The sequence below is a fragment of the Antechinus flavipes genome, chromosome 4, assembly GCF_016432865.1.
Source record: "Antechinus flavipes isolate AdamAnt ecotype Samford, QLD, Australia chromosome 4, AdamAnt_v2, whole genome shotgun sequence".
Classification (NCBI taxonomy): Eukaryota; Metazoa; Chordata; class Mammalia; order Dasyuromorphia; family Dasyuridae; genus Antechinus; species Antechinus flavipes.
Window position 1 is genome coordinate 66,031,871 of NC_067401.1, and position 24,663 is coordinate 66,056,533.

The 24,663-nt window shown below is 35.2% G+C and overlaps 2 protein-coding genes across 3 annotated transcripts in view; one reads left to right on the forward strand and one right to left on the reverse strand.

The window, feature by feature from the left end:
* The window catches only part of TRMT13 (tRNA methyltransferase 13 homolog), a 37,406-nt gene extending 28,415 nt beyond the window's left edge, over positions 1-8,991 (reverse strand). Inside the window, exons 1-3 of one of the 2 annotated variants that reach the window (XM_051993261.1) lie at positions 8,759-8,991; positions 3,513-3,559; positions 3,350-3,416 (exon numbers count right to left, since the gene is read on the reverse strand). In XM_051993261.1, the coding sequence (XP_051849221.1) occupies positions 3,350-3,416; positions 3,513-3,559; positions 8,759-8,911 (267 nt within the window). In that variant the 5' untranslated portion in view covers positions 8,912-8,991. The remainder of the gene's footprint in view (positions 1-3,349; positions 3,417-3,512; positions 3,560-8,758) is intronic. The other variant, XM_051993260.1, reaches the window with a different exon arrangement.
* SASS6 (SAS-6 centriolar assembly protein) overlaps positions 8,991-24,663 on the forward strand; it is a 32,379-nt gene continuing 16,706 nt past the window's right edge. The window contains exons 1-8 of the mRNA XM_051993266.1: positions 8,991-9,289; positions 14,134-14,194; positions 17,066-17,145; positions 17,657-17,761; positions 18,451-18,622; positions 19,240-19,305; positions 21,356-21,475; positions 23,328-23,519. Coding sequence (XP_051849226.1) covers positions 9,225-9,289; positions 14,134-14,194; positions 17,066-17,145; positions 17,657-17,761; positions 18,451-18,622; positions 19,240-19,305; positions 21,356-21,475; positions 23,328-23,519 — 861 coding nt within the window. The 5' untranslated portion in view covers positions 8,991-9,224. The remainder of the gene's footprint in view (positions 9,290-14,133; positions 14,195-17,065; positions 17,146-17,656; positions 17,762-18,450; positions 18,623-19,239; positions 19,306-21,355; positions 21,476-23,327; positions 23,520-24,663) is intronic.

A 24,663-nucleotide genomic window follows, 5' to 3' on the forward strand; every position in this document is an offset into this window, starting at 1 on the left:
TGTATCCCTACTACTTAGCACAGTGGCTAACATATAGCAGGTGCTTGTAAATGCCAGTACTGCTGTGGACAACTAACAGTAGACAGTTTACCAAAAAATAACAGTTCGGCACTTATTAAGAGCATGGCTGTTTGTAGAAAATGATGAATAGAAGATTATAGAAGTGTTTCATTATTTTAAGCACTGAGGGATAAAAATAGAACAAAAATTGATAGTCCCTTCTTTCAAGGAGTTCATACTTTCATTGGGGAGAGATAATACATACGAAAAAAATTAAGTTGTAGGATAAAAGGCCCAGAAACCCCAAGAGTGTATGAGGAAAGGTGGTAAGGGAGTAGAGAATAATGTAAATAGATTCAGAAGAGAGAGAGGAATAGGGTGGGCCTGGAGATATAGAAAGACAGATAGTAAATCTTGGTGATCCTTCACCTTATCAAGAGGAAAGGAACTACTGGCCCCCATCTCATCCAAGTAAAGTAGCATAGGCTAAGGGAGGGAAGGGAAAGAGAAGGAGTCCCTGGTGCTAGCAAGTGTTTTCTCCACATAGAAACCCAGATGAGACAATAGGGCTGAATGGGGAGTGTGAAAAAGCAAGGTGGGTAGTTAGGTACTTTGCATGATGATAACTAGCATCTTGCAATTGGTTCTGGGACTCTTCAGGGGGGAGAGGAGATTCATTCAGTCTCTACTTCAAGATTTCCACCATGGAAGGAATTTCCGATCCCTAAAGTAACCTGTTCTACTTTCAGACTCCTTTAATTCTGGAAGGTTTTTCCTTATTTGAAGTCTAAACCTTTTTGTAATTTTTACTGAATGCTCTTAGTTTTGGCCACTGGCACCAAGCAAAATAAGTATAATACTTCTTTTCTACATGTCAATTCTTCAAATATCTGAAGATGATCATTAAATCTCACTTCTTTCAAGGTTAAACATCTCAGATTTCTTCAGCTGATTGTGTTTCTCACTATTCTGTTCAATCTCCAGTTTATCTATGTACCTGAAAACTTGAATAATATAATTCTAGCATTGACTTTACCATGGAAGAGAATTGTGAAACTTCTTTTGTCATCGATGGCATGCCTTATTTAATGCAGATTAAAAGTACTTTTTTTTTTTTAATGGTCATATCATTCTGCCAAAATTTCAAATAAGGATATTCTGAAATCCCAATTTTGTAATAGAAAACATTGTTTAGCCACATGTCCTTGGTGCTGTTTTTATAAATTTGATGTCTGAATCCAAGTGTGGAATTTTACAATTTTCTCTTTTAAGTTCTACCTAAATTGATTCTAATCTTGGTTCTAACTTGAAGTCTTTTTAAAATCTACATTCTGTCATTTAACATGTTAGTCATCTATCTTTGCATTATTATATATGCAAATTTGACAAGTATGCTATTTATTCCTTGTCAAGTCAATGATAAAAATGATGAACAGGTCAAGAACAGATTCCTGAAATATTCCATTAAGAGAGTTCTCTCCTAAGTTAACACTGACCTTTTAATGATATTCAGTCAACCAGTTATAAATCTACATATCTTTAATATCACCTAGACCGTATTTCTCCAACTTATCAGAGAGCATGGTATTCTGTCAAATACTTCACTGAAGTCTATTATGCCCAATGTATGATCTGAATCTACCAAAAAGGGAAGTTTATCCTATCAAAAAGGGAAATGAGGTTAGTCTGCATAATCTATTTTTCTAATGAAGCCATGCTGATTTTTAATGACCACAGGTTTATTTCTATATATGCTTAGAAACCAACCATTTAATAACTTCTAGAAAAATACCAGCTCACAGGTCTATATTTTGAAGATACCATCCTCTTCCCTTCTCCCAAAAATTATACATGTCTTTCTCAAGTCTTGGGACACCCTTTCTTTTTACTGTGGATTACTCTTGCCTCACTTTTGAAGATGGCTTTTGTTTAAGAAAAAAAGATGTCAGTCAGATGACATTTATCTTCCAATAAAAGTGGTGGTTTGATGTTTTAAGACTAATCTTAATTAGTCATTTTGCTCCCTTCCTGTAGCATTTTTGAAGTATCACTCATTTTTAGTATATTTTAATCTATGAAATTATGAAATTCATTTTAATAGCTAGCTTTCACATCTGATCTTTCCAAAGTATCATGTCTTATTGTTCACAAGTAAAAGGGAAGCAATAATCACAACCATTCTATACTTGGTGCATTAATATGCCTGGCAGCTTCCTTTACCATTGTCTCAACTCTTTGCAAAACATTTCTGCTAAGTGCCATGTCTAAGATAACACACTATAAATGAGAACACTGAAAAAAAGAAAAAAGGGGAGATGCAATAGGATATATGTTTTATTTGTAAAAAGTGGGTTGGTTTGTATTTCTCCATTACGATCTAGTAATTCTGCTGTGCTTTGTTTTCTCTGGCTGCATTCATCCAGCCAAACACTTGTAAGAAATAAACATACCTTTCTAAAGTTTATGTTGTCCAATGAATTTGATTTTTAACGATCATCTAGCTCCAAATTCTCAAAAGGAATGTTTGGAAGTTATCCTGTTAATTTTTCTCACTAATTCTGCAAAGTATTACTCTTAAATATGTCATTGTTCTTTGCCCTTCAGATTATATTCTAATCTTTTCATAGTTTATGTATAGTTTAAATATCCCAGTCCTAGTTCTGACAGTATGTAATCTGTCCCTTCTTAGTTGCTTTTAACATTTTTTGTTGCTCTAGAAGCTGCAGCTCAAAAGTTTCCATTAAGCAAATGATATAATCCCTCCCTGCTGTATACAACCCTATAAAACTCTTAAACTGCACATCTTATTCCGTCCCCTGCTTCCCTACCTTTGCCATGGCTATACCCTGGGCCTGAAATGTTAACCTTCATCTCAGATTTTTAGTTTCCCCAGCTTCCTTCAAGATTCAGCTTAAATCCTATCTTCTTTAGTGGTCTTTGCAGTTCCCTCTAGATTCTAGTGCTTTCTCCTCTAAGATTACTTCTTCTCTATATATGTATGAAGTTATTTAATTTATATTATGGTATAGTGTTACTTTTAATTAAAATCACAAGTCAAGTATTTGAAAACTTTTATTTCTATAAAAATTCCCTTCTCTGAAGAAGTTATAAGTAGCTTCACAAAATTAAATCACACACAAAACATAGAAATGGAACATTAGCAAAAAGCAATCTGTGTTAAGGCTTACTCTGCTTTAATCCCTTTATCTTTTTTCTTTAAAACGATCTACACATCTCACAGGATTTCTGTGAAAAAAGTCATTTGTAAACCTGAAAATGATATATAAATGTGAGCTTTAATACATTTTAAAGTTTTTTTTTTTTTTTTTTAACTGATAAGGATACTTACAGGTTTTGGTTTCTCTCTCGAGTTACATTTTTTCAAATGTTTTTCAAGCTGATCTTCATATACTGTGCTAAATTTAAGAAGGTAATTATTTACAAATTCAAATATGTAAGAGCTGTATTTAAAATATTTAAAATTCTTTTAAGCTTATTTAACTCATACTTACTGTTTTGGATCTAGGGGACAGAATATTCTTTTCCTGTTATTTTCTTCCTAGGTTAAAAAAAATACATTTATTATAAGCTTATGCTTCTTTGATCATAATATCCTTTCAATTTTTTCTCTTTTCTATCCTAACTACTCTCTCTAGCAAGTCTATCTTTGCTTTTTGCAATCTATCATCCCTGCTTTGGTTTCTCTTTCCTACCTTCATAGTCTTGTCTAAATTTTCAACTCAACATTGTTCTCCACTTGAATCCTTTATTTTCTTGGTATATAATATCCTATCATCCAGCAGATTGCCTTGCTTCCCAATTTATTGAAAAAGTCAAGGTATTCCAAAAATAAGTTCTTGTATTTGTCGTTACATTTCTTTTTCCCCAAGGCAATTGGCATTAAATGTGCCCAGAGTCACACAGCTAAGAATTTTAGGTGTTTTGAGACTGGGTTTGAACTGGATCCTCCTGACTTGAGAGCCAGTTTTCTATCCACTGAGCCATCTACCTACCTCTCCTATGTTACATTTTAAAACATCTCTAGATCTTTTTTACCTCTCCTTTTCTTTTTTGTTTCAGTACCATCTTTGGGATGATGGAGAAAATCCTGCCCCACTTCCTTCCTTTCATCTCTTCTGGTAACTTGTTTGAGAAATTGTCCCCATTCTTTGTGATTGAACCTTTTTCTGTCTACGACTACGCCCAGATCTCACTCATCTTTATAAAAAAAAACAAAAAACCTTCACCTGAGCCTAAAATTCTTCTAAGATATTACTTTCCACTACTCAACTAGTATGATTTACCTCCAATTATCACCTCTACTTTCTCACTACCCGCTCATATTTTAACCTTTACTTAGGCTTCCAATTTCTTCATCCTATTGAAACTGTTTTCTCCAAAATCACAAGAAAATCACTTTTAACTGATAAATCCAATTGCCCTTTCTCAGGATTTATTCTCTTTTAGGTTTCCTCTGTAGCATTTAACATTATTCATCACCTCCCTTCACTTGGCTATTTCTTGCTAGATTTTACGATAATTTTCTCAATCTGTTCAATCCCTCCTTCTCCTCTATTTATTTAATTCTTGCCCTCTAAATGTGTAATTCCCACAATGCTAATTTTTTGAGCTTCTTTTTTTCCCCCCTATATACTATCTTAGTGATCTCATCACTGTCCCAGGGATGTTAACATCATCATGCAGATGACTTTCAAATCTATTTTCCTGAATCAACTGCCCTATATCACCAACTGCCCTTACAAAAGTCTCCACCAGGAAATGTCATGGTACTTCAATCAACCTTTCTAAAATGGAATGTATAACTTCTCCCCCTACACCTTTCTTTCCTTCAGAGGCCCATTTTCTCCTACTTACCCAAGTTTATGATAGTAAAATCATCTTTACTTTGCTCTTATCTTAGTACTACCCAAAATCCAATTAATGGCTATTTTGTTGATTCTACCTCTAGAATCTCTTGCATTCTCTCCTCCCCACTTACATCTTTCTTCCATCTGTAGAAGCTCTCATTTTTCTGAACTATTATCTTAATTGGACTCTACTTCTAGCCTTGACCCTCTTCAATTCATCCTTCAGGTTATTGTTCAGTCACTTTCAGTTGTGTCTGCCTCTTCATGATCCCACTTTTGGGGTGTTCTTGGAAGTGATATGATTTGATGGTTTCATTTCCTTCTCCAGCTCATTTTACAGATGAGGAAACTGATGACGCAAATAGGGCTTAAGTGAACTTGTCCAGGGTCACAAATCCACTAAGACTTATTTGAACTCAAAAAGATAAGTCTTCCCAACTCCAGGACCTGTATTCTATTCACTTTACCATCTAGTTGCCCTCCATATAGTTAACCAAAAAAAATTTTTAATTACAGGTCTAATGATAACATTTCCTTGCTCAAAACCATTAACTCCTTATTGCCTCAAGAAAAACATAAAAACTCATGTCAGCATTTAGAGACCTTCACATATTGTTAAAAATTAACCTTCTAGCTTTAAATCCTATTATTTCCTTTCTCACGCTTTTCTAATCAAATTGCTATCTTCTTTTCTTCACAATCTGGTAACTGAGCTTCCAGCTTCCTTGTGTTTGCATAAACCATCTTCCTTCCCTGGAATGAACATCTCTGAACTGTCTTTCTATAACATTCTGAGCAGGTAATTCATTTGTGGAGCCTTTCTGTAGGCCCATAATGATTAAAGTTGTCCCTTCACAAATTACTTTATATATTTACCTATCTGCTTGTTTTATCTGTACAGTAGAATGAAAGCACCTTTTGGTCAAAAACTATTTCATTTTTGGCTGTCTACCCCAAATTTAGGCCAGATCCTTGTATACTATAGTCAGTCAAAATGCTGATTTTTAAAAAAAACTTAAATTAAGGTAAAATTAAAGTATGTATGTATGTGGGAGTTTATCAGGAGATTCCTGATCAATTGATTTGTCATTCAAGTTTATTAAGTTATAGGAGTAAGAGGTCGTTAACAAAGATAATAAAATGCTAAGATCTTAATTAAAATGTAAATTAGTATCCGTATTTTGTGCACTCTTTAAAAGACTGCTTCACAATCAAGTTTGGTGGCATTAAAGAGAAGGGAGTCATTTGTTGGTTAGAAAAATTACTCTGGGGATTCAGTAAAAGCAAAGGTGGGGAGGGACTGGAAGTGGAGAAAACAGGCACTATAGAAGAATCTAACTTAATAGAACTGTTCTTAGCTTCTGAAAGGAAGGGCATTTTTCTCTCCACCTATATCTCCTACTTCTCACAGACATTATATTTGTCAATGGAGATACTGATCCAAAAAGAATTATATTCGGGAGGGAACTAGCCTATTGAATAAAGACAAAATAGGAGCTTTGTGAGGTGACAGACTTGCCCTGGTCACTGTAAGTTGAACTGCAGAGAAACAAGCCCAGGAAGCCCAGTTAAATGACTATCCTGGTAGAGACACTAAATCTAGAAGGAATAGCATGAGGAGGAAAAAGGCCGAACTAGACCAACAATATACAAAGGACATCTGTAACAAGAGGATATACAGTTTTAAGGAAACTGAGACTAATCAGTCAATAAACATTTATTAAGTATCTACTATGTCCGGCACTTTGCTTAGCACTAGGGATACAAAAAAAAGGCAAAAGACAGTTTCTGCCCTCAAATAACTCACAAGTTTTATGAAACAAAAATGGAAACAAAGGATGTGGGAACAAAAAGGTGACATGGCGAATATCAAGAACTACCACCTTTTTACTTATCCATCTATTCAAAATTCTTAAGAAAAAAAAATCTACATACGTATCAAAGGCATCCTTGTGGAGAGTATTAGGACAGACCAGACCTTCTTAAGTAATATTCCACACTAGAAGACATCTTCACAGTCACACCATTGAATGAAACAAATAGATAATATCAGACTCTACTATGCTTATTATTTGAGTATATAAAAAAAGATTTATGTAGAAGAGTAAAATGTTGCCTTATGAGCTCTCATTTAAGATTTTCTTCCATTTATATGTCACAATCATGAGATATCCTGAAAACTGTAACAAAAGAGTAACTTTTGTAATGACTGTAATGATTAATACCAAGGAAGGTATTAAACAGAGATGTGTGCTTGCTGAAGGTATTCACCACTGTTACAGAAGAAATCCAGCAGACTTCAAGTTGAAGAGGGTTTCCAAACATTTGGTAAGGTCCTCCAAATATTCCAGTTTTATAGATGACATGAAGCTGATTGAATCAAGCTTGGAACACTGATAAGTCTCTTAAATGAGACACAGAATCACTTAAAAAATAATTTGACCTCCTTATCCATATTGGAAAAACCAGACAGTAGGAGGGCTGGCACTCTGAGGTATTCAGCTGGATTTTGATAGTTGAAAAACAAAATCTTTCCTTACAGATACAAAATTTCTTTACTTTCAGTATTTTAGAGCCAGATTTTTTCCCCATTAAAACTTCTCTTCCCTCACATTTCTTTTTATTTAACAAGACACATTTTCCTAATCTTTGTTCATTCACTGGTCTGTGTCAAGTGGTCCAGAATGGATGGCCAACTTTCTGGGAGGTTGTGAAGTTAAGTCATTGGAGCATCAGATGTCTTCACACAGAATTAGTGATCAAGCTCTGGAGAGCACCAAGGGGTAGGAGAGTATCTTAAATACATTATTTCAATTTCACCTCATCATGGCCCTGTGAGGTAAAAGAGGTATTATCCCTGTTTTGCAGACAGGAAAACAGACTGGGAGTTTTATTTGGATAGACAGCACTAGAGATGGGATCTTGAGATTTAGCACTCATCTATTCCATCAGTTTTGTCTTCCTTTGTGGATTAAAAACCATGAATCACTGCTTCTAAAATCAAATATAAACTTCTGTTTTTAACGCTTTAATAACTTGGCTTTAATAACAATTTCAGTGTTTCCACATGTTACTCTTTTCCCACACCATCCATGCATCATGGCTGTACTGGTCTATTGGAAGCATGAGCCTTCCACCTCCAGGTTGGGCTTTTGCATTAGATTCCCCAAACCCTGAATGCTGTCCTTATCACTATCTTAGTTTCCCGGTTTTCTTCAAGATTCAGCTCAAATTCCACCATCTACCAGAGGTCTTTGAAGTCTCTCCTAGCTCTAAATATCACCCCGCCGAGATTACTTTTCATTTATTCTCTTTATAAGTTCCAAGTAAAATGTTATTGTGTCTCCCAGTATCCATGGATAGAGAGCTGGGCCTGAAATCAGAATGTCCTAAATTTAAGTCCAGCTTCAGATCCTAATCAACTGTGTGACCGTAGGCAAGCCAATTAACCTATTTGCCTCAGTTTCCTCAACTGTAAAATAGGGACAATTACGGCACCCACTTGCTGGGATTGCCGTGAGAACCAATCAATAAACATTTAAGCATTTACTATGTACCAAGAACTGTGCGAAGCGCCGAGGATACTGAGGCAAAAAGTCCCTGCCCTGGAGAGGTTTGCATTCTAACAGGGGAGACCACATGCAAATAGATTCAAAGGAGCACGAGAAAAGCCCGGAAGGAAGAGGGTTGGGAAGGGCTTCCAGTAGAAAGTGGAATTTGGGACTCAAAAGAAGCCAGGAAGATCAGGAGGCGGAGCAGAAGAGAGAGCGTTTCAAATGAGTAAAGCGCTTAGTGCAGTGCCTGGTACATGGTAGGCGCTATATGTTAGCTATAATGATTATATTGCAAGAAACAGTTCGGCCTCGCTGGGTAGGACTGGGTATCCCTACTTCCGCGCCCACTCCGGAAGCATGCTCTCCGCAGAAGCGTCTCCCTGCCGCCGGCACCATCCGACAGAAGCGATTCTTCCTTTCCACAAAGTAACTGCATCTGCCCTCGATGGGAACCTTGGTGGCCGCCAGCGTCCGCGGCGAGGTAGCCATCTTCTGCACTTCGCGAAGCTACCGGGTTGGGATTCTTTAGAAGCAAAGAGGGCGCCGCACAAGCGTAGCCACGGAAGCATCCAGCCCCTCCCCAGCCGGAAGTGGGCTATAGTGCCTCACCAGGGTCAAAAGCAGCCGTCGTTTTCTCCTCCGTCTTCTTCCCCGCCCTTTCCCCGCCTCCCTCCGCGGGAGCCCAGCGCCAAACTCAAACAGTGCGGAGAGAACTTGAGGCTCTTCTGGCGGCGGCGGCGCGGCTACGCGGGGCTGGGCCAGGCCGGGCTGGGCTATTCTGCAGCTGGACTGGCGGTCCACCATGAGTCAGGTTCTGTTCAGGCAGCTGATCCCGCTGCTGGTGAAGTGCAAGGACTGCGAGGAGAGGTGAGGGAACGTTCCTTCTCGTCCTCCGGGGCCGGAGGCCGTTGGGCGCCGGCGCATAGGGCGCAAGATGGCGGCCAGAAGGAAGCGCTCCGGGGCAGGGAGAAAGGGCTCCGTCTGGGGACCCCTTTCTCCGCGAGGTTTTCTCATCTTTCCGAGACGTGAAAGTGAGCAGGCGGGAGGGCATTGAGGAGCTGATCCGGTGTCCAATCTAAGGATTAATTAAGAAGAAAAAAGAAAGAAAGAAAAGAAAAATAGCAATAATAACCAAAGGCGACCAAATAGTTTTAAAAGCGTTTTAGAGTTGACAAAGCGATATTATCATTCGAACCTCTCAGCCACTAGCTGAGGGAGGCGGGCACGGTTTTATCTTCTCAGTCTCGGGTGGAGAGAGTATCTTGTCCTGGGTTTTGTGGGAGGTGTCGGAGGCAGAATTTGAACCCAACTCCGGTGCTCCTCCCGCTTCGCCTTCATAAAGTAGGATAGATCCGATTCGGTTGGAAGCCGGTAAAAACAGCAGTTCCTCTAGGTGGTTTTGTTTGTTTTTTAATGCCATCTACCGCCTCCTTCGGTTGCTCTTTATTGTGGCTGTTGATAAAGTTTTAACAGAAATAATACAAGCGCGAGTGGTGAACCCGAAGTTTAATGGGCTCCCACGGCTTCCAGAGCAGTAGATAAGACATAAAATTGCGTGTGTGTGTGTGTGTGTTAATGCAATAGTATAGAAACCTGTAGCATAGTGCAGAATTAGATCTGGTTTAGGTAGAATGTAAGCTGCTGCATAGAACACCATAAACTCTTTGAGATAAGTTTGTTTTTTAAATCTTTGGTAGTCTCCGTCAAAGGCTAAGGCTACAGTTTGCCAGGCTTGTTTTGCTCAGTTGCCCAACAAGATCGCCTTGTCCATAGGTTTTAGGAGATTGTAGATTTAATGCCAGAAATGATGCCGGACTCTGTTTCAAGGACAGTAAGGTAAAGTGGAAAGCACACCTGTGTTATGTCCTTAGGAACGATCTATGTTTGAATCTCACCCTCGACACAAACTGTGTAATCCTGGACAAGTAACTTTTCCTCTTGGACTCAAATCTGTTAAATGGAGATAATTCTGAGCCTGCTTGACGGCTTGCTGGGGGTAGGGGGGTGGGGAAGGAAAGTGGGAGGCAAGGGGAAGAGGGAGAAGAGGGTCACAGAGGAAGGAGGAAAAAAATTTGGAACTCAAAATCTTACAAAAATGGGTGTTGAAAACTATTTTTAGACGAAATTGGAAAAATAAAACATTATTGAATTAAAAAAACACTGGCCCTGCCAGTCCCATATTAATCTTTTTGAAAGAAAATGCTTTGAAAAAGTCTGAAAACTAGTTGTAAGTTGGAATTACTGCTATTATGTTCCCATATTGATGTTTAACAAGGTAGTGCCAAAACACTGAGCAAGAAGAAAGAATTTTACCTGAGCCAACTTTAAGATACAATATAACCGAAGGTGTTTTTTTTAAAGACGTCTTGAATAGGGATTGAAAAAGAAGTTATAATTGTATCCTTTTGGATTAGAAAAGCCCTATAAATTTGAAGTGAGTTTGTCGGTCAAGTGAAAATAAAATCCTTGTGTATTCCAGTAAAGTGATGCTAATTCATAGGCTCATAGGAATTTGAATCTATTTAGCATGATGAATAGAATGCTGGACTTGAAGTCAGAAAGATCAGGATTCAGACTGCCTGAGATACTTATGATCATGCTTGTCACTTAACAGTTTCCCTGCCTGTAAAATAGGCAATGAGTTTCTATGTTACAAGTTCTATACATATTTTGTAATGCAATACTAAATAAATTTGAGTTAATAAACTAGTTAGTTCAAGGATCCATCAGACTTTTATACTAAAGGGAAGTGAAGAAATGTGTGTCTAAATTCAGATTGACTTAGTAGCAGAAGGAAGAGCCTCTGGGGCTTGGAATCTTCTGTGCCTTCTCCTGTTTTTCTCCCAAAAGACCCTGTTTGGGGGAAATAAGATTATTTTTATCAAAGGATTTTTTTTGGGGGGGAGTCCTAAATATTAGCAGATAGCTCTTTCTCTGTGTACACACACACAGAGTACTTTTTATACAATTGTGCTTTGTTCAGAATGGTAATAGTTACATATCTCATTATAAATGCCATACTAAGATATTGTGAAGCCATATTGTTTATGTTACTTTCAGAATTGTTTCCATGAAAACACTAGGGCTTCACCACACATTTCTAGATATTCTTTTAAATATGGACAACAGGCTTAATTAGTGTTAATTTCATTTCCCTAATCCTGAGCACAAGGCACTAGAATTTAGGGATATGAAAAACAATGTGTTTAACTTGTTTTAGGGAAAGGGAGGGACTACTGTGATACTATTAAGAGTAATGTGAAGAGTAGCTTATGACAGGTCTTGATAAATTTGCTTCAAATCTAAAAGCTAATTCCAAAATATATGAAGTAGGTGAAAATTTAACCACTTTCTTTTAGGGAAAGGAAAAAGGACAGTGTGGTATTGGAGAGAATTGGTTCCTAACTTTAAAAAGAGATCCAAATTAAAATTAGCTCTTGTGTATAAAGTTTCTCCAAGATTCTGTCATTCAACAAGAATTTGGGCACTGGAATTGTTTTGTATGAGTACACGTGTGTATTGAATCATTTGCCTTCCCAGTGAGAGAGAGAATTTGGAACTCAATTTTTTAAAATGAATAGTAATTTTTTTCTTACAAATAATTGGGGGGGGGAATAAGATACTAAATCTTTTTTAAAGGTTTTAGGCATTGTGATAAATACTGGGATATGAAAAAAAGCAAAACAGTCACTGGCCTCGAGGTGCTTCCATTTAAATTGGGGGAAATGCAGTATGTACACACAAAATATAAACAGTTCAAATGTGTGTTAATCTCTGAGGGAAGGTCAGTACCTTTGCTGCAATCTGGAAAGGTCTTCTGTAGAAGATGGTATTTGAACTGAATCCTGGAGGAAGTAAGTAGAAGTGAAAAGGGAGAGCATTCCAGGCATAGGAGTCAAAAAGGCACAGAGTTAATATTCTAGGAAAAGCAAGAAGGCAAATGTTACTTGGATCTCCCTTCTGCTCATCTGTCTTTTGACTACAGTCTTCCTTCAGGTCTCAGGCAAAGTCCTATCTTCTTTCCCTGAGATTATCTTTAGTTTATTCTACATATGTATATATCTTATTTGTACATAACTGTTTTTTTCTTGCATATTGTCTCTTCTGTTACATTGTGAACTCCTTCAGAACAGGGACTTAAGTGTTTTGCCTTTCTTTGTCCCATCGTTCTTAATACACCGCCTGGTAATAGACAATAATATATGTATATGTATGTATATGTATATATGTGTACATATACAGACAATAATATGTATATAATAATAGACAATTTTATATATTAAAAAACTGAATTAGAGCAGCCTAAGATTAACTTTCATGTTAGTTAGATCCTTAATTAGAGCTTTGGTCCCCTGACTGTCTAATCTGCTTTATTTACACATAAATCATATTGTAAATAGGATTACAAATTAGATTATATTGTTATCTCCTAAGAAAAAAGTACCTATTTATTTAGAATAATTCTCTACACAACCTTTATAATATTTCTCTGACCTTTCAAGTTATCCCAAATCATTTTTTCCTCCATAACTACCTCTTAAACTAAGGTTAACACTGATCCTATCTTTCTGTAAATACTCTGCCTCAGAAAATGAGAAAGATATAAAACATTGTTTTTATTTATTATTAAATTTTATTTTTCAGTTCCAAAGTCTCTTCTTCCTATCCCCTCTACTATCCATTGTTGTGAAAGCAAGAAATATGATTCATATTATACATAAGAAGTAATGCGAAGCATTTCCCCACATGTAGCAAAAAAAAATGGGGGGGGGGAAGTAGGTGGAAAAAAATACATCAGATTTTTCAGAAAAAAAAAAAAACCCTTATTTTAAACAAGCATATTTATAGAAAAAAGTTGTATATATGTTTCTTTTAGATCTAAGCTTTGTTATGATGTTAATTTTCAACCCCTTTTATATAGTAATCTGATTTATATAACTTTTTCTCAATTCATTTCATTTGGTATTATGCCATAGCTAGTATTTATACCTTTTTGAAAGATTTGTAAAGTATGTTCACATAATTCATTTCTTTTTATCCTTATTATAACTTTATGAGATATATTCAGTGACTCGCATTTTGCAAATGGGGAAACTGAGGCACGCTACAATTCTGAATTGCCCAGGATCATATAGTTAGTAAATATCTAGTTGGGAGTTAAACCTGGTCTTCCTGACTACAAGTCTAGCACTTTGTTCCCTGAACTACATCGGATGTTCAAACAATACACAGAAAGTAGATGTTTTCAGATTACCTGTGTTCAGGTATTCATTATGTGTTTATGTGCATATGCATATACATTCACATATATGTGTGCAGTTGTGTCAGTTATCTAAAGTGTACACAGGGGAGCATGTGGATTATATTTATTTTACACAGCGTAGCAAATCCTTTCTGCCTAGCCAAAGAAAATTCCCAGGAAAAAGAAGGTGAATTAGCAGATTTTGCTGCTCGTGGAGAACCATATGGCCATCAACCTTATTTTATTTCTTGAGAGTTAACTGAGTATGCAGATTTTGTTGGAATGGAGCTGAATTAGGAAAAGTTTGTAGATAAGGACACTGAGACTTAGAGAGGATAAACAAAACTCAAATCTTGCCTACTTTGTTTTTTTCCTCCTAGATAGCCTGTTAGAAATTTCTACTTAGTGCAAGTGGCAGCATCTAATCATTTTGAGTGTTTTTAACAGTTGTGCATCTGTTTTTAAACAGAAGAGTAAATGTTAGAGTGAGCATTGAACTCCAAGCAGTTTCTAATCCAGTTCATCGAAAGGTTGGTATTTCTGATTCATAGACTAATAATAATTTATGTACTAAACAGCTAACTCATTTCTTTTGTGTATTGAACTCTTTGCAGCCATTCTTGTTCTAAAAATTTTGGCCTCTTTATGTCTTTTAAAAATCTGATTTAGAAACTAACTTAGGGATTGAAAGAGAATGTGCAATTTAGAGCATTCAAGTTGAAGGGGATCAGAGAAGGGTAATGGGTTCATGTAATGTTCTCATTAAAATGTAATGTTCTCTGTTGAGGTTTTCTTGGGGTCTCTGGAGCATCCTTTGTTTCAGTTCAGTAATCACAAGTGCAGCCAGGTGTTAAAGTCTAAATCCTTTATTATCTCTTTCAAAGTCCTATCTCCTTCACTTGGAGCTCAGCTAGTTTTCTGGGGGCCTTCTGGAGTCTTGGTTTCAGTGGGGAAGCAAAGGAGGAGAGCCTGCCACCAAGGTGGTTTGAGATGGGATGAATCTGTCTTGAGTCCAAGGACTTGTACTCCAGCCTTCTGTCCACTTATCTCTGAATCTCTCTGGCTGAGCCTTCTAGCTTATAAACTCCACACTGAGTACAAACCAATCATTAGTCATTAAGAAACCATTATTTGTTGTAGGATTAAATCAATGCTAAACTAGATTTAACCATTGTCTCCTTAATTCCAGTTAGTACTTTGTTTCAAGTTCTGGTCCATAACATCTCCTTGTAGGATTAAATCAATAATACTGAACCATGCTAAATTGGGTAACTATTGTCTCCATCACTTCCACTGACTTAGTACCTTGTAAGAATCCTTTGTTTAGAGTTCTGGCCCATAACAGGTTCACATTCCACTTATAGGTTGTTAATATAGAAATATCATTCTATTTTAGAAAATAGAATTCTGGAGAACAAAGACAATAATGTAGATGTGAGAATCAGACAAAAGTACTGAAGAGGAAATGTTTGGGGATATTTTTCCTTTTGGAAAAATAGTAATTAAGAGAATTGAAGAATAATACTTAAGAGCACAAGGCCACCAAAGTTACTTACACAGATCAGCCTCATTTGAACTTGAAAAATTGAAAACTAAGCAGTGACAAGGGCATAGAATACAGCATTTAGGAAAATGAACTACCTACATTTTGGATTAGCTAACTGTAGCCCTTATATATAAGAAAGTACATTTTAGTCTTTTTTTTTTTTATCACACAGATGTACAATTTAGTCTACCTATCATTGCTAAGATTTTTAAAGAAAATATCCAAAAGGCCCTTCCACCAGAAATGTATTGATTCTTAGATTTGTAGGGGCTTAAATCTAGGAATGAAGTTGGGACTTAGTTAAGTAACTTTAGGAAAGGTGGTTGAAGTTTTAGGCTTAATCTTTATATCTAGTAAAGTTTCATGAGGTTAGAACAATAACTGATCTAGGTTATAGATTTTATTTTTTCAAAGTTTTTATATTTCCTGCTTCTTCCTTTATTCTTAAGTAACCATATGCAGCATAAATAATTGGTTTTAAGGACATTAAGGACAAAACATCTCTTCTGCTAACTGCTTCTGTAGCATTACAACCGCAGAACTATATATTTATTTACAAGGTCCTCAGAATCTTTCAACAGGCTGCCTTAGTCTCCAGGTATTCTGAGAAATAATAAAGTTAATTTCTCCACTTCTTTTTCTTATTTTATAATTATTTCTGGGGTCCTAAAAGTCACACTAGATATACTTAGCAATTGGGAATAAAAAAATTTTTTTCAAAGCTTTTGTTCTGTGCTCGTGTCTAATTCCATATCTTTTTCAATCTCTTTTACTCACATTTTATTCTAACTTTCCGATCCATACTGTCCTGTGAAGACTGAGTACTAATGGTCAGTCCTCTAGTACTGTAATTCATGTAAGACAAACTTAAATCCCATAGTAAGAGGCATTGGCTAGAGACTAGAGACAGACAGATTGGTTTCAAATGCCACTTCACCAGCCAGCTGGATTATTCAGCCAGCTGAACCAATAGAATTGGTTTAGGTACAACCCTAATAATGACATGATATTTGATACCCTTGTTAGAGAAAAGGGTTCTTTTCTTCACCCTCCCCTCCTTTTCTGTGGGGAATAAGAAAGTTGTCAATCTTACCACTAAGGTTGTACCCATGTATTACTAAACCTCTTCTACAATTCTTTTAACCTTATGTGATTATCAGAGTAGATTGGCCATCCTAACCTAGACTGAAATAAAAATTAAAAAAACAAACAAACCATAATTGAAGAGTTAGACCTCGAGTGATAGATGTGATACCTTGACATTGGATGTATCATAAGAGTTTTAGAGTTTCTTTTATTAACTTTAAGTGAACATTCTCATATTCCTGAGATAAGTCAAAGAGATTAAAAAAAGAAATTTATTACACCCACAATTTTAGTCAAAATACTTTGTAAGAGATATAATTTGTATTTTGGAAGGATCCCAACCTGCTCTGATTTTGTGGTTGTTTTTGGTATATCCATCTTTTAAGGCTAGCTTTGAAAAGAATTTCTTTAAGTTTGTGTCTGTAAAACTTTGTTTCTTTTTTCCCTGGGTAATGAGGTGAGGTTATCTCCCTTGAGAAACAAAAATGTTTTCTGTGGCTCTGATGTAGTTGAAACTGTATAAGCTTTGTTAGAAACCTAATAGTGATATTTTTCTAAACTCTCTACCTGTGCTTGAGCCATAATAAAAACATAGGTTTTTAATCTCTAGATTTCTATATGATGATAATGTCATTCGGCAGTAATTATCATCAGACCTCACTGAGAATATTTTTCCCATATTAGATGATTTTGCTTCTAAGAAAGAAGCAATTAGCTAATTTGTAATATCTCTATGCACTTAGATACTGAAAACAAATCTTTCTCTTAGGATTTAGTAATTCAGTTGACTGATGATGCTGATCCATTTTTTCTGTATAACCTTGTTATATCTGAGGAAGATTTTCAGAGGTAAGTTGCTAACTTAAGAATTTTCTTTGTTAACTATATAAATATGTATACATATATTGGATTTAACATATTTAACATATATTGGACTACCTGCCACCTGGGGGAGGGGAGGGGGGAAAGGAGGGGATAATTTGAAACAGAAAGCTTTGCAAGGATCAGTGTTGAAAAATTACCCATATATATGTTTTGTAAATACAAAGCTTTAATTAAAAGAGGTTTTTTAAAATATCCAATAAATTTGATTATATGCTTTAATTTAATTTTTTTTTGGGAGGAGGGGGCAAGGCAATAGAAGTTAGGTGTCTTGTCCAGACTCATACAGCTAGTGAGTATTAAGTGTCTGAAGCTGAATTTGAACTCAGGTCTTCCTGACTACATGAAGGGCCTCTATTTACTGAGCCATCTAGCTTAGCTGGCCCTATGCTTTAATTACTAATTACTAAGATAAAATGTTAAAATTACAATATCCAAATTTTAAATTTTTCTTATTTCTGATTTCGTATAAATGTAGTTTAAAACTGCAGCAAGGTCTTCTGGTAGATTTTTCAGCTTTTCCACAAAAGTTTATAGATCTGCTACAGCAATGTACACAGGAACAAGGCAAAGAAATTCCAAGGTAAGTCTCAAGTGGACCCTGTTTTACTAAACAGTCTTATACTAAATTTTCTTTTGAAGGGCTTTCCTTATAGCCAACGTTTCTCTATGTGTTAAAAGTATCTTGGTCTTTAAAAAAATTAGCCTCTGTTAAACCTCACATTTCAAATTGTCTTTATTAAACTTAATAGTATTATATTTCCTTGAGTTTTCCAATATGGATAAAGTCATTGAAACTGTTGATCTTAGAGGTGGGTGTTGTGTTTCTAAATGAAGGACAGAAGTATTTATAAGAAAAAGGAAAAGATTTAGATTTATCTGTTAAAATTTTTTTCAGAACATATTTTTCAAGTGCAGTTTCATTTGTGTTGTTTTTATGAAAGGTTTTAGAAAACTTATTCACTTTTTATTTGGCACAAATAATCAGTTTATAATGAAACCCATTTGTATATTTGTTTTTATGGAGTTTTATTTATGTTTAATTTAATCTTATAAATTCTTTGAGCCAGATAAAAATAAAATATGGAGGCTAAATTTTGAATCTTTCAATTTAGTTTATTTAAATTAGGATTTATTCTTTTTCATACATTTGTCCATAGGTTTTGCATTTATACAAACTTAAAATTATTCTTATCAGCATTCTGTGATATGTCTTCTTTATATCTCAGTAAGGGGAGTGTCCTTTATTTAATGTAAAACTTTCTTTTAAAGGTTTTTACTACAATTAGTTTCTACAGCAGCCATATTGGATCACTCACCTGTATTTTTAAATGTGGTAGAGACAAATCCCTTTAAGCATCTTACACATCTTTCTCTAAAACTTCTACCTGGAAATGATATGGAAATAAAGAAATTTTTAGCAGGCTGTTTGAAATGTAGCAAGGTAAGGTCTGAATTCGCACTGTCCTCATATGTAATATGATAGCATATTTCTGAGGTCCCTTCTAGCTCTTAAATTCTCTAATTCTGTTCTTTTTTAAATGAGTACAAAAAATCTACCATAAAATGTTCAGAATTTTGATACTTGTTCCATGTGTTTGAGGAAATATAATAAATAAATGACTTAAAAAGAGGGAAATTTCTATTTCATTTTTGAGTTTATTTGAATGTAATAAACGGGAGTATTAGATTAGGTGTCTGGAAAATGGAGTCTGCCACCATTTAACTCGGTGACCTTGAGCAAATCAGTTAACCTTTTGGTGCCTTTGTTTTCCCACTTGCTAAATATATGAAATAAGGTTTACCCTATATACTCCAGCTTAAATAAGAAATTATGAAAATTCCTTGAAAAACAAAATTTGATATTCAAACATAAGTTACTGTTTTCTGGGGAAGTAAAATATGTATGCTTAGACATTTTCTGATTTAAAAAAGAAAATAGCTGGCAATTAAACAGTACTTAAAGTTTGCAAAACTTTCTGTATAACTCATTTGAGCTTAGAAATGCTATTTGGGGACCAGTCTATAATTAAATTAAAAATCAATGAACTCTTTTAATAGGAAGAAAAATTATCATTGGAGCAAACACTGGAAGATGTTACAAGACAGTTACACTTTACACAACAGGTAATTCAAGGTTTTACTTTTTTTCTTAGCAAATCATCTCTTTATTGACTCTCAGTTGTCAGGCTATTCTGCCACAAAAGCAAAATAAAGCTAAAAAATAGTTATCTTGATTTATATATAGGATGTAAGTTTCAGACCAAATCTTTTACTCTAAACATTCTTTTATTCTACACTTATTCCCATCTTTAGTCTTTACTTATGCCATTCCATTTGTCTAAAATGTGTACCATCAACTATCTTTTACCCAGTGGGACTGGCCTACAGAGACTATCATTACCTCTAAATTTAATGAATGATCAGCTGTCTGTATCTCAAGATGAAGCTAGTTCTGGGCCTATCCCGTGGTATCATTCTCCAGGTGACCTTCACATTTATATTAGTAATTAAATCATCTCCAGGCTGATTTCAGAAAAGCCTGAAAAGTCTTACATGAATTGATGTTAAGTCAAGTAGTAGAACCAAAAGAACATTTTATATTAACAACAAGATTATGTGATGATCAACTGTGATGGATTTGGCTCTTTTCAGAGAAGAAGTGATTCAAGGCAATTCCAATAGTTTTGTGATGGAAAGTGCTATCTGGGTCCAAAGAGAGAATTATGGGGATTGATTATGGATCAAAGCATAGTGTTTTTACCTTTTTGTTGTTTGTTTATTTGCTTGGTTGTTTATTTTTGTGTTTTTTTTTCTTTCATCTTTTGATCTCATTTTTCTTGTATAGCAAGATGAATTTGGAAATATGTTTAGAAGAATTGCACATATTTAACCTATATTGGATTGCTTGCTGTTTATGAGAGGGAATGGGAGGGGGGGTGAAAGGGAGAAAAATTTTATGCAAAGATGAATATTGAAAACTTTTTGCACGTATTTGGAAAAATAAAAAGCTATTAAAATGTTAAAAATAATTAGCTCAGCTTCACCCTCTAGTCCTCATTATAGGAAGGAAGTACAGTTAGAGGTTGAAAAGAACTGCAGATAAAGTGGCAAAAAGGGGAAGGGCTTAAAGGGACAGGTCTGTTTAGTTTTTTGAAGGTGGAGAGAAAAAATGCCAATTTTTGAAATTTAGTGCTTCCCTCTCACTTTCATTATATCTGCCCCTTTCCTGTGCATAGCTTTCAAAAGAACCCTGTGTTCTCAGACTATTCATAATTCCTCTGTGATATAAGCTAGCCAAATCTGTCTTCCTCTGAAATGTCCCTTTCTTGCTTTAGATTCTTTTCTTGTTAAAACTCCTTTTCTTCAGCTTCAGTATATGTCAGGTAATTTTATTTAACTAATCCTTATGGAATTTTGAGTGTTCCTCTGACAAGAGTTTCTTCACAAGCTCGAGTAAGTCTCCAGTTGGTGAAATTCCTTTCAACATGGGGGAAATATTTTTAGGTAGGGGAGCCTTCTTTTAATAATTTTAATAATTACATTCAGCTTTCTTCTTATTAACAAATCCTCAGTGGTAATGGTAGAAAAAGGATTAATTAGATATTTTGCTGATCTCCTTTCTTCATTTTTTTTTTTTAATCTTGCTGCTTTTGGTTTTAGTTGTAAAGACGAAATGAATGAACATGTAATGTGCTTTGGAAAATTTAAAGTGCTATGCTATTATTACCGTGCTGTAATTTGGTTCCTCCAAAGTTTTTAAAGCACATTGAAATTGTAGTCACTATAGGATGAAGACTATTTCCTCATGGTTCAATGGAAAGAGCACTGAAATGAAGCTAAAGCAGGGGCCTGCAAATCATTTCTTCTTATCAAGATTATATTTCCTCATCTTCAGTGTGTAAGGAAAGAAGCATGATAGTTGTGTAATTTGATGCGTGTAAATTCAAGGTATAGATAGTAAGCATTGACAGTGTGCAGAGTATCTTGTTAGCTACTGAGAATCTGGAGACTGACAGAAGACAGTCCTTATCTTCCAGAAGATCGTACTTTATATAGGGCAAGTGGTGGAAAGTTGTAGGAAGACTTGAATCAGGATTCAACACTTGCTACTAATAGTGGTATAATATTATTACTTCATTTCCCTCTTTTAATATTTGTGTTTAAAATTATACAGACATTGTCAGAAAAGATCCAGGAATTAGATAAGTTACGAAATGAATGGACATCACACACAGCATCACTGACAAATAAGCATTCTCAGGAACTGACAAATGAAAAGGAAAAAGCCCTCCAGGTACGAACAAAAAGAACCTCTTGGAAAACTAAACTTAGTGTTTTATAATTATAATGACCACATTTGTTCCCAAAGGAAAGTTGTGAAAATATGCCATCCTATTACAAAATGAGGTGCTATGGATAGACAATTTTGCTTTAAATTTCTTTTTGTTTAAAAAAACTTTGTTGCTGAATAGGGGAGGGGAATGTAAATATAAAAAGAAAAGGTATATATAAAGTAAGATAAACTTTAAGCAATTAAAAGAGATTTTGGAAATTCAGGTTTCACAGCTCTTTTGAAGTATGTACATTTTTGAAAAAATACTGATTTGTGACAAAATTTAAATGCTCTCTACTAGAGGCAGTAGTGAGGGGGAATGGAAGCAAATCTGTTCTCACAATAATTTTCAATTATTTTCCTTGCCTATTCCTTACTATGGCTGATTTTTTGCATCATTTAAACTATAGGTATCTTTCTCAAATCACTATATTTTTAATTTTCCTTGAGCCATCCCTATAAAAACTATTAATTTCCCTTTTTTTTCCTTCTTTTAATAGCTAAGCTTCTGAAATGTGTTTCTTTTCTGAATGATTATGTCTCTCTACAGACCTTTAAAACTTCTTTTGCCTGTCTTTTGTTTCTATCATTAACTTGAAATTATTCCTCCAAAAGTTCCTAACCATCATTGAGGTGAAGAAGTATATGTCAGAATTCTTTGTTTTCATTTCTGCAGTCTCTTTGCTGTCTTTAACATAGTTATTCATCCTTTTCTAGTTTAAGAAGATCCACGTTCATATTTGGCCTCACACTCATACAAGCTATGTGGCTGTGTGGGCCACTAATCTATGTTTGCCTCAGTTTCCTCAACTGTAAAATGAGCATAATAACAGCACCTACCTCCCAAGGGTATTGTGAGGATGAAAATGAGATATTTATAAAGCACTTAGCATAGTATCTGGTGCTTTAATAAATGCTTTATGCCCTTCATCTTTCTCCTTTACTAATCATTTACTTTGTTTTCTGTCATTATTTTATTGGGAGTCTCTTCCCCTTTGTTTAGTACAAGATGGATTTCTTCATGGCCATAATCTATAATTTTTTTCCTCCTTTGTTTTACCAGTACTGCTCCTTTGATACTTTTTAGACAAGGAAATTTCTACAGTAGCAATGCAAAATGTGGAGACTGCAATTTGGCAGTGATTCCCTGCAGAGAGTAATGAAATATAGTTCAGAAGCATAGTCATAATATACCTCATTCTTTTTTCAATGCCTCATCACCACAAGTACCATGGCAAAAATTTAAGACTTTATAATGTGGAATTCTCTTATTTTGAAAGCCCATAATTCTTAGCAAGCATTGCAATGCCAAAAACAAATACCACACAGAATGAGTAGGTTATGAATTGATTGTGAACTCTTATCAGAAGAATGAATACTTACTTTGAGAAGATTAAGCATCCATTGAAGAATAATTCCTAGTATATGAGATTCTGGGAAGTAAAAATCATTAACCAAAATATTGAAATGATATGCTTGTGTTTGTAGCAGCTTTGACCTGTGAAACTCCATAGGTATAAGTTGATTTTTTTTTTAATTGGGGAAGAGTTAATATCTCCAGGAAATAATTTAGGACTTGTTCATATATATTTCTTTCTTTTTTCTGAGGCAATTGGGGTTAAGTGACTTGGCCAGGATCACACAGCTACGAAATGTTAAGTGTCTGAGGCTGGATTTGAATTCAGGTCCTCCTGACTTAAAGGCTGGTGCTCTATCTACTGTGCCATCTAGCTACCCCTCATATATATTTCTTTCAGATTTCATTTTGTCTTTTTATTTTTTTCTAATTATGCTTTTATTTGTCTACATGTAGGCACAGGTTCAATTTCAACAACAGCATGAACAACAGAAAAAAGACCTAGAAAGTATACATCAAAGAAATGTCGTCCAGCTTCAGAACAGATTGTCAGAATTGGAAGCAGCCAATAAAGATCTAACGGAAAGGAAGTACAAAGGAGACTCCACCATTAGAGAACTTAAAGCAAAACTCTCTGGTGTAGAAGATGTATGGAATACTTTGTTTTTGTAATTGAAAACAGTGCTTTTATTTGGTAGATATTTATTTTATCATTTGTTAGATATAACTGAATTATTCAATTGTTTTTGTGGGTTGACAAATCGTAATGTTTAAGAGAAAATCTGTAGAGATTCAGGAAATTATATTTAAAAAGCATCAATGGAATCTAGAATGATAACAGAATTTTGTCCAGAGAAGCAACTGTGAAACATAGCTCTGAAGTTGTTTTTGAACTAAATCAGGAACTTGAAAAGCACACTAGTTTTGGAGTCTGAGTATCTTATCAAGGCATTTACTAGCTGTGTGAGTGCATATTACTTAATCTCTTTGGACCTCGGGTTCTTCATCCATAAAAATGAAGATGTTGGACTAGTTACTTTCTAAAAGATTTGTAGTCCCTTCTTTTCCTGCTGTCACAAAACTTTCTACCAAGGCAGCTGGATGTCACAATCTTCCAGAGACTGGGGTTCCTCATCTGTAATATGAGGATGGAGTACTTTTACTTCCTTTCCCACAGAATTATTGTAAGTAATTAGTTTGGTAAATCTTAAATTGTACAGTAATTGTGAGTTATTAGTGAATACTTAATACTTGCTTGAGCAGTAATCAAACTCCTAAAACTGCTCCATGCAAACTTAGATAACATACTAGCCGAAATCATGATAGGAAAATCCCCCAAAAAGTCAGTGAGTTATTTTGTTAGCCCACGGTATCTTAATGAAGACAGAGAGGCCTTCAGACACTGGGAATGAGATCTAGTCGGTAATCCTGTGTACAGAGCATTTCATTGTAGAGAAGACAAATGGAAGTCCCAGATCTTATATTGGAGCAGCTGAACTGATGCCAATTGGCAGTTTTGTTGCCTGATACCTAGTTATGGGTCACTGATCAATGCGTCTGAACAAAGAAGATAATTAGAGAACTATTGACACTTGAATTTGATTCTCAACTTGTTAAAGGAAAGAAGAATATATATAAATACATACATATATAGTTGGGTACAAAAACAATTTTCAACAAGAAAATAGAAAGGAAAGGTGAGAAGGGTGAAAAAAAATGGTGAGTGTAGATTAAGAGAAGGATTATTAGGCCTAATGAAAATAAATTAAGAATGCAGAAAAATAAAGTTGCA